The sequence below is a fragment of the Manacus vitellinus genome, unplaced genomic scaffold (assembly GCF_001715985.3).
Source record: "Manacus vitellinus isolate BGI_N305 unplaced genomic scaffold, ASM171598v3 scaffold_14_pilon, whole genome shotgun sequence".
Classification (NCBI taxonomy): Eukaryota; Metazoa; Chordata; class Aves; order Passeriformes; family Pipridae; genus Manacus; species Manacus vitellinus.
In genome coordinates this window covers 11,033,210-11,043,375 of record NW_021939063.1, presented here as the reverse complement: position 1 = coordinate 11,043,375, position 10,166 = coordinate 11,033,210, and the positions used below count along the sequence as shown (strand labels likewise).

Sequence of the window (10,166 nt, the reverse complement as noted above, 5' to 3'; positions counted from 1 at the left end):
AGTACCTCATGTGCAGTTGTACCAGCAGCGGTCTGCATTCCAGGTTCCCTCTGCTTGGTAACCTGGGAGTTATGGAATCATTTTCAGTGGGAAAGAGTTAGAAAGACTAATTCATTCTGCTGTATGTGACAATCATTGCCTTGCTCACCAAGCTGAGGATTTCACCCTGATTCTTGCTCCTGACAAACCATGGGGGCATTTACTGCCTTGCTGGCTCAAGTGTTTGTGCCTGGCACTGCAGACGTGGTCTCTGGAACTGAACTCCCTTTGCTCCTTCCCCTCCTCTGCCAATGTGCCAACAAAGCCCGCTAAAAAAGGAGAGTTCTGAGAGACGTTCAAACACCCTGTAGCAACACTATTTTGTATGCAGTTTAGATGCCGCAAGTGAAAAATTGCCTCTCCTCTCTACCAGAGCACAATGGCCACCGTGGAGGAAGGAGGAGTTCCCCTCCCCATCCTTCATCCCTTCGTCGCTTCAGGACTTCGCCTTCCAGCCGTGCGTGTGCCCCGCGAGCATCATCCACGGCGCTCAGCAGAGGTGCCGCTTGCTTGTACTACACTTGTGTAATGCAGCGTTTCACCCGTCCTCGGGGAAAGCAAAAAAGCAGAGCTTCGAGCTGAAGTTGTGTGTGCCCTGTATTGCTAAGCGGCTGTGCATCGGTACAAGCTGTAATGGCTGGAAAGCATGTCCTCACTGATAGCACATCGACTGCTTGGATCGCTAAAGGGAGAGGAGATGGTCTCCCTGTGCACTGTCTTGTTCAATTTTATCTTTCCCCAAGCATAGGGAAAGCGTTGGGGAAATGTCACTGTGTTTGTTGGTTTTGGTTTTAGTAAGTTTAATTTGCTTGTTCCCCCTGCAGCCACCGTGGTCCTTATAAAGCTAATTCTTGGATAATTTTTAAAGGAAATTAGAAAAAAAAAAGTATCTTCTAAGCTTGTAAAATCCCACTGGAAAAAGAAACTTAAATGAGAAACTTACTTTCCTTTGATACTAAAGCAGGATGGACTCGCTTATAAGGATTTTATTGAATTGCAGACATGGTTTAGCCAAATAATTTTGCAGCTTTGTCTGTTTTGGTGAATGGATTCTGTTTTAAAATAGTGTAAAAGTTTTCCTCAAAGTAGAAAAAAAAGTAACCCAAGTGGTTTTTCTATATGGATGCTTCATAAAACTACAATAAGTTTCCCAAAACCTAAAATTAAATGCTTTATTTCTGGCTGAGTAAAATGTTGCATTTGACCCAAAAGGAGTTGTGACTAAAATTCCAGCAAATTTGGACCAAACACTGAAGAGCCTCCAGCACTGTCTGCAATCAGTCCTCTCTCCTTTTCACCTTTTTTCAGTTATTTTATTTTCAGGAACACCAGTTTCACCCAGAAGTGTAACAAAGCAAAGAAGCACTTAATCATAGGTCTTTTGTCACGGGCCATTTAGGTCCTAAAAGACAGATTACAAGGAGAGTAATCTTTAAAACTAATACAGAGCAGAGATCTCTATAGTTGCTTAGGATCCGTTCATGCAGTTTGTGATGTGCTAAGGAACCACCTTACTCCATCAGAGTAGGTTTTTTCTCCTCCAGCTCCCTTTCCTGCCTCATTTTCAACAGCTGTAAAGTAGATAATCTTTCACTTGCCTTTGCATCCAGCCTAACTCGACCTGTGTCTCTTTCACACACTGGGTAAAGTGTGATCACAGCTTAGTGATGGCCATTAGACCCTATAAAATTAGGATTAGTCAGGATGACTTCCTACATTAGATCAATTTAAGTCATTGGCTGGTGGAAAAAAAAGTGTGATTCTCTCCTCTGTTAGCTGGGACATGGCTTTTTTTGTGACAGCATGGGGTGTGATTGTAGTTTTTCTCTTAAAGTCATTGATTCTGCCTTCTACCTGCATCCTGCTGCCTTCCAGCCTGAGCTTCTCGGTTTGCCCTGGGTAGAGATCATTTAAGGTTAATGCCAAATGGCAGGTAGGAGGTTTTGGGGGAGGCAATTCTGTGGCAGAAACTTCTGTAAATAATAGGAGCAGACTAAAACAGTTCTTGGGGAACTGTTCTGGCAGCAGCCCAAAGACCTTCTGTGTTCATGATTAGAGAGAGGAGAGCACTAACCTGGTGAGCCTCAGGGGTGGGTGGCTGAGCACAAGGAAAGGAACCATGTCTATCTCAAATGCCTCCTCCGTCCTGGATGAACCTTCTTCCCCCAAACCAAGCCTGTTTTTATTTTCCTGGAATGGAGAGAATCCACAAACCTGACCACCACCCCATAGGTGATCCTATTGTGGTCCAAAGAGAATCAGATCCTTACTGAAGATAATGCAGACATCATGATACATCAGTAACCTGCACCCCAAACCTGATCCTATACAGGTCTCCAGTTCCGGATGTTAGCCTCAATTTAATACATTTAATACATTTCATAGGCCATGGACAGGACAGCAGCACTGAATGTAACTCCAAGTGACACTATTAGCAGTCGTTTGGAGGAGTGACAGTAGTAGCCAATGCTGGAGAACTAGCTGGGATTTCCTACCCATGGCTGTTGCTTAATGCAAATTTAATGAAATAGTAATTGTTTACTGAGAAACAGTGTGAAGCCACGCATGGGGACATGGGAACAGCGTTTGGAGACAGATATAGGTTGTGAAGGACACCCCCGAGGTGAACCCCAAAACTGGGGTCAGACCCCCCAGCTCATCAGGAGCTCAGCAAGGGATCAGTTGTCCAAGTGGCCAGGGGCTGAGGGGAGCCTAGGGGAGAGGCTGGGGAGGACACAGGCTGCACAGCATGCCCTGGGCACTGCTGGCCCAGCTTTATTCAACACAGACTTACACCGATTTTATTAAATTCGTTGCAAGTTTTGTTAAATTCTATTCCCTGTGTCCTCAAGGAAAGTGACCCCTGTGTCTGACTCAGCACCAGCATGAGCACCCGCAGCACAGCACTCGGCAGGTTGCTCTGAGTCTTCGCTGCAGCCGGAGAGCTCTCAGCATCCGGTTGACCCGAGCTGCCAGGGACTGGGACTCACGAGTTGCGTCCGAGGACTTAGCAGTCATGACTGAAAGAGGGCACTGAGATGAAGCCCCCTGTCTGCAGAGATCCCCCTGCATCCCCCCCTCGCCCCAGCCCATTCTCCCCACTCACTGCTGAGGTTATCGTCGTCGTTCAGGTCCCTCAGGTACCACCTGGCCATCACTGGGAACAGAGATCTGTCAGCCCCTGCTCCCCCTGGCCCTGCCCTGTCCCCCTCACAACGGACCCTCCAGGGACCACCAGTAGCCCAGGGGGTGGTACTGAGCAAGGTGGCCACCAAGCCAACCTGCGTGGACAAGGGGGGCAGAGGAAGGCCAAGGCTCTGCCCGGGTGGCCCCAGGGCTGGGGAGGTCAGGGGCCAGGCTGCCCAAAGAGGGACCTAGGGGCTGGGGCTCACGAGTGAACCGGCGGGCTGTCTCTCTCACGGTGGTCTGAGGGCACTGCAGGTATGGCCAGCTCTGTTCCAGGTACTCTTCTACCCTGTTAATGTTTCTCTCCAGCTGGAGAGAGGACAAAGGCACGAGGCTGGCATGTGCCCTCCTCAGCTGGCCAGACCAGTCCCCTCTTCCCAGCCATCCCATCCCCACCTAGGACATTCCCATCTTCCAGACAGAGCCCAGAGGGAGACTCAGGCAGAGGGGGCTTGGTGGGCCTGAGACCCCTCTGTGCATCTGCCAGGACACAGAAAAGGTGGGGGTCTCCCTGGGGAGAGGGGAGGGCCCCAGAGAGGAGCTCTTGGGGCCAGCTCCAGGCTGGGATTGAATTTGGGGTTGTCCTCACCAAGCGCTCTGCGATATCCAACGGGTGCTTTGTTTCGATTGGCTGCTTGAGCTCTTCCCACCCCAGGATCTCAGCCACGGAAAGGAGGGCTTCCCTGGAGACCTGATGAGCGGCAAAGAATGGGAGATGGCCCTATGGCTGGGGAAGGAGGCCTGTCGTCCCCCTCCTCTTGGCCAGACTGCAGTCCCAGAGACCCCAGGGCATCACTATGGGCATTCTGCAGCTGGGGCTGCCTCAGGTCTAAGTGAGCAGAGCTCTGAGCTCTGGGCTCATCCTGCCCTTTGGAGCTGGGACATATCCTGGCCATGGGCTGCTTCTGCTGAAACCCGCTGGGCCAGGTAGGGCAGGTGTGGGTCAGCAGCCTTAGCCCACAATGCTCAGACCACCCCTGTGGGGTCACCAATGCCCAACTTTGAGCCCCTCACCTGGGCCACGCTCTCGGACATCTCAGTCATGTGGAGGAGCAGTGGCATCACTCCCTTCCGTGCTTTTCGTTTCATCCTCCACACGTCCCAGCACACTGCAGCTTCCACCAGTTGTTTGAAGAGGAAGATGGAGTACTCTCGCACCTCAGTGCACTCCTGGGATGGAGGACAGGATATGCTGAGCAAGGACTCCAGCACAGGAGTCTCAGGTTTCCCAGAGGCAGAAGACATCCCTCAAGGGATGGAGGAGGGGAGAAGGTGATGGCTGAGCATTCATCCACAGGCTTCAGCTCCTTACATCATCAAAGAGTGGCAGGAGCTGCTGCAAGAGCCGCACGGCCATTCTGCTGGCACCATTCCTCCCTATGTGCTGCACCATGATGTGCAGCACCCGCAGGGCCTTTAGCCTGATGACTTTGTTGGTGTGCTGCAGGAGCTCCACAATGTCCGGCAGCAGGAACCGAAGTCTTCTTGCCTGAATGAAGCACAGAGTTTCCTCTTGTGAAGCTGTCAAACCCACTGGGCAGCAACCAAGTATGAGAAAGCAGAGGAGGGAGGGGAGTGGGGGAAGGAGAGCAAAAACTTCCTGTCCCTGGCTCAGTTACCCTACTTTTCTGACCAGGACAATGGGTTGGCAATCCTACAGTACTGGAAAGCTCCCCAGGACACCCAGCAGCCCTATCCACAGCAGGGAGGGTGTGGGAAGCTGTCACCCAGCTCCTGATGCCCAGCCAAGGCCAGGCCACTGCTCTGGCCTGTGGGGCTCAACTCAACACCTTACTCACCATCTCAGGACTCTCCAAGGCATTGCTGAGACCTGTGAGTGCAAGTGTGAGAAATTCCGGCTTTGGACACTTCTGACTGTCCCTGAGGAGGTCAGCGATTTCAGTGTTGGTGGGGTTCAGTGTCTGAAACAGAGGTGGTGGTGAGAGATGGGCAGAGATGTGGGGCTCCTGTTCCCTGTGGGCAGCTTGGGGTGAGGGCACTGGGGCCAGGTGCCTGTCCTGGGGCCAGCCCTGTCCCTGTACCCTCAGAGGGTTTTTGCAGGCTCCTCGTGGCCTCTGACCACCAGCAGCATCTGAGGAGCGACTGGAGAGCAAGAGCTGGCATGGAGGAGTGGGTGACAAGTGTCTCCTGTCCCCAAGGTGAGCCAGGACGGGTGACTTACCACCTTATAAACTCTGATGGCATACAACACAGTGGGGCTGAAGAGCTCGCCGTCCTGCTCTTCCGGTGAGTGAACCCTTCCCTGCAGCTCCACCCAGAACTTGGACGTGATGTTGAGCTGAGAATACATCTGGTCCCACACGGCCAGGGCGGTGCTGCCAAGCACAGAGCGCTGTGTCAGCAGGGCTGCCTCAGCCATGGCACTGTGCCCAGGTGAGCGTGGCCAGGCTGGAGTCTTGGGGTCCCTCTCCTCCCCGTCCCTTGGGGTGTTGGGGCTGGTACCTGTCATATGGTGCTGTGGAAGTCAACATGCTGCTCACCAGTTCCCTGGGGGATTTGTGAGCCAGCACTGCAAGCAAGGTGTCCAGGCTCTCCACATCAGTTGCCAGGCTGGTGTGCTCCAGGCACTCCTGGATGCCCCTCACAATGCTTGGCACCTGGAGAGGACATAGGTACGAGTGGTGCTGCAGCCATGTCTTCAGCTGCTCTTCCTAGCCCTCTCTTCTGCCTTCAGGTGAATTCAGGGGCACAAGACACCTGAGTTTGGGATGGAGGGAGGCAGGAGGGACAAGGCTCGGCAGGGTAATCCAGCCACAGGCCACTTACATCTGCCAGCCAGAAATCAGGAGATCTCATGGCCAGCTGCAAGAAGTGTCTTGCTGCATGATGGCCAGAGGTGCTGGAGTCCTGCATCGCCTCGATGGCTGCAAGCATGATGTATGTCCTCTCAGAAGGTGTGAGATAACATTCCAAGGCCTGGGGCAAGAAGGAGGCGAGTGAAGGCCTGTCACACCAAGGGCCCTGATGGAGCTGCTTGGCTGGGCAGTGTGAGCAGCCCTGGCCAGAGGTGCCCAGCAGTGCTGGTGACAGTGCCTGCAGGAAAGCTGTCAGCAGTGCCTGCAGTCGCTGCATGGGGGAGGATGAGGAGCGTTCACAGGCATGACGTGCTGGCCTTCCAGAAAACGTGGTGACCAGGAGGGCTGGAGCTGTTCTAGGACACTGGAGTGTCCCTTGCTTAGGGACAGCAGGAATGCTCTTGCCAGGGACAGCCCCACTGATTCAGGGTCCCTTTGCTCACACAAGGCCCCTGCTGATGCCCCAGAGAAGAGTCCCAGCTGGAGGGGAGCTCATTACCTTGATCTGGGCTCTGATGTTGTTGCACCACTGCAAGAAGGTGACAGGTAGACGCAGGTATTTTCTATAGTACTCTTCAGGGTATGATATCCTCCCTAAAGGGTGGGGGAAGCACAGGAGAGTAGATCAGCCAGAGCAGCTTTTGATTCCGGAACTGTCCCAAGATCTACTGCAAGGGGGCAGGACAGAAGCGAGCAAAGTGGTTTCAGGGGGGCATCAGCAGTCACGGTGATCAAGGGCAGCTTTGGCTTGGGGGGTCCCCAGCTCAGCCGGTTTCAGAGTTGGGAAATGAGTGGAGAGGGAGGGCAGCAGAGAACAGATCCTGGACATGAGGAGAGCACTTGGCTGCTGCATCAACTGAGAACTGGGATGCTCTGGGGAAGCAGCTGGAGGGGCAAAGGCAGTCAGGAAGAGCAGCAGAGCTACTGGGAATGTGTGTGTATGTGGAGGGCTGAAGGCCACCACAATGGTTCTTACTGTTTTTATCAAAGATGAATTGACAGAGGTAATAAAAAGCTCTTGAAGCTGAATGTTTTGTCTTTCCCTCAGAAAACTGGAAGCAGAGAAGACGACCTAGCAGCTGTCCCAGGATGGGGATCTGTTTTGTTCTGAAGTCATCAGGCCAGTGCTGGGTGAGGGAGGCAGAACAAGAGAAGGGCTGAGGGCAGGCATCTGGTGCCAGAGCCCTGAACCCAAGGTGTGCCCAGGGCTGGATCCAGGTGAGTCCAGGCTGTGCAGGACCCTACAGGTCTCCTGGAGCAGCCAGCTGGGCAGCAGCCCTGCAGGGAGGGCAGCAGGGAGAGAGGCACGGCTTGGCTGGAGGACTCTTGGGCCTTACCTTCTGTGTGGACAGTGCATAGCTCAGATTCCCAATCCTCTCCACAGCCCTCATCTGCACATCTGTGTTCTCAGAGTCGATCAGGTCCAGCAGCATCTGGGAAAAGAGAAGCTGCTGGTGAGCCCCGGGAGCAGACAACAATTCTGCCAGCATCAGTGTGGCTCCACTCCTGGGCAAGACTTGGGCTGTCCCTCAAGGCTTCCTCTGACCTCCAGCAAAGTCTTGGGACGCTCCTCCCCTGGATTCCCTCTCAGGCCAGGGACAAAGGCCCCAGGACAACCTTGTGGCCAGGTAGTTGCCACCCTCTGCAGCCACTGTGCTAGAGAAGAACCTGGTGCCAGCCCCTTGTTCTGTAGGGGAGGTGGGCACATTTTACCTGCACAGAACTGGGCTGGGGACCACCCATCCAGGAGTGGGCAAACCCTCCTCCCTAGGGTGAGGAACAGCCCTGTGACCCCCTCTCTTTTCACAGGCCAGACCTCCAAGATTTGCTGCAGCTCCTCAACGACTCTGGGTGGAGGAGAGTTGAACACCATCATCTCCAGCATGACATCCATGGCATCCAAGGTCTGTAAGGAAGACAGAGAGCAGTGGTGGTGATTCTGCTGTCCCTTCCACCCCAGGAGACTGATCGGAATGCCCAGTGCCAGGGGAGGATGTCCAAGTTTCCTGGGAGAGACCTGGGGACAGGCAGTCTGCTGCAGGCACAGCACCTGGTGGCACTGGATGTGGCTGGGCCCCAGGAAAGGGACAGAGGGACCCAGGCGGAAAAGCAAAGTCGAGACCCTGCCCTGCCTTGATCATGGGGCAGCACAGGGTGGCCAGGGAGCAACCCCGAGAGACTGGGTGCTCCCACAGATTACCCAGCACTTACTGTTGAGTAGTATCTGTTTCTTTGCCTCATGCCCTTGTTTGAAGGAAGCCAGAAGACACTGGAGATACAGGCTTCGAGGAGGCTTCTCCTTTTGCCCTCTAGCACTGTGCCCACGGAGCTGCAGAGAGAGTAGGGCCGGTTGGATCTTGGTGCTGGGACCAGCACCGTGAGGCCACAGAGTGCTGGGTCCCTGGGAGGGATGGGCAGGTGGACATGGAGGTTAGGAGGCAGGAGTGGCCGGAAGGGATGGGCAGGTACCTCAAAACAGTGATGGCCCGCATGGCGAGCTCCCTCACAGGTGAGCGCAGATGCTTCTTGGGCTCCTCTTCCAGCACCATCTGCAGATCTCAACTAGGATGAGACTTGGCAGCTGCCAGCACCCAGTGCTGCCAGCACCCAGTACCACCAGCACCCATTGCCACCAGCCCCTTGCCCTGCCCAAATGCTGCCCTTGCCCCCTTCTCCAGCGTGCCAGGTGTCCCCTCACCTTGATCTTCTCTACCAGATTGATATTTTGGAAGAAGATTTCCAGGCCCTCTAACAAACCAGTGTCCAAGGCACTTCTGCACACATAGATGATGTTCTCCAGGAACATCCTTTTGTCATCCTCACCCTGACAGCCCGGGGACAGAGAGACAACTGAGCAGTGTGAGAGGGGAACCTGCAGCCAGAGGTCTCCACAGGGAGTCCTGGGGTGCAGTGCCTTGTGGGAACAGCAGGTCTGCCCAACCAGCACACCTGGACGGGCACGGCAGCTGTTGAACTGACCGCAGTTACCTGGTAGGGGCTCCTGGCAAATTCCTGGAGAAAGTCTAGGGCTTTCTTCTTCACTCTGTACATTGGCAGCCAGCTGGCATCTAAAGGAGGGGAGAGCAGGGAGAGCTGCAGAGGGTCTGGTGATAGGCGAGAGCAGAGGGAAGGACATCTATCTGCCACCCAGCCCTGTGCTTCCTCCCCTGGCCCAGCTGGAGGGTGCCTCTCAGGTCCCCCAGTGCCAGCGTGCCAGGGAAACAGGATCCTGGTATCACACAGGGTGCCCAGCCCTGCCCAGCACAGCAGGGCCCCTCACACACCCAGTTGCAGGGGCTGCTCTGCAGTCACATCATGGGGCTCTGCTGGAGAGCTGCTCTCCTGGGGAGCCCCATCCTCCTCTTGGGCCGCCCTGGAGGGGCTGGGGGGTCTCTCTGCCATCCTGTGGGTGGGGACCGGGGAAGCTTCTACAAACGCCTCATTGTCGTGGGGCAAGATATGGGGTGGGCTGTGATGGCAGCTCTCGCCAGCTCAGTTTTCCCATCTTGTCCTGTCACTGTTCTGCTGGACACTGTGGGCCACCACCTCACTGACCACACGTGCTGCAGTGGGGGTGTCACAAAGGGCCCCCTGCCACCTGCCCCTAACAACAGGGCTTACTCAGGGACTGTTGACACAGAACCTGCCCCTAGCAATGGGGGCTAGTGACCCACCACTGTCCAGGCAGGGAGGGGCAGGGTGTCCCTGGGGGGCATGAGACTGGCTCAACCCTGGGCACCTGGGTGCTCTTGGGCTGCCTCCAAGCACCTTTTGCCTCCTGTCCCTTCAAGATATTCCTGGTACCATCTAGCATGTCCCAGATCCCTGTCTTCAGATACCCTGGTGCTCCCTCAGGACATCCCTTTCTCTGCACTTCAGAACCCTGCCTCTGCCCCTCAATGACATTATACATGTCATGTTCATTCAATCCTAACAGAAATCATTGGTTTTGCCACCTCAGCTCTTCCTCACACCAACCAGAAGAGCTTATGCAGAAAAGGGGACAAAGAGAAGGAGAATTCTGCTGAGTTTGCCCTTTCCGAATTTGGAAGCTCCCAGCAATGGAGATTCCCCTCTCCCTGGTTTTTGGCTTGTTCTGGTCTGGGACCATGATGGAGAACACCT

General features: G+C 54.6%; 1 protein-coding gene across 1 annotated transcript; it reads right to left on the bottom strand.

Moving 5' to 3' along the window:
* Positions 1 to 2,857: 2,857 nt before the first annotated feature.
* On the bottom strand, positions 2,858 to 8,590 carry LOC108638913. The gene is made up of 16 exons (XM_018068668.3): positions 8,511 to 8,590; positions 8,253 to 8,370; positions 7,858 to 7,947; positions 7,379 to 7,474; positions 7,018 to 7,168; positions 6,541 to 6,635; positions 6,013 to 6,162; positions 5,689 to 5,843; positions 5,408 to 5,561; positions 5,025 to 5,147; positions 4,538 to 4,714; positions 4,240 to 4,395; positions 3,815 to 3,916; positions 3,432 to 3,534; positions 3,146 to 3,196; positions 2,858 to 3,059 (listed from the first exon to the last, which is right to left on the bottom strand). Exons 1-16 carry the CDS (start codon positions 8,588 to 8,590, stop codon positions 2,914 to 2,916), a joined length of 1,947 nt encoding a protein of 648 aa, XP_017924157.1. The 3' UTR covers positions 2,858 to 2,913.
* Positions 8,591 to 10,166: the final 1,576 nt, after the last annotated feature.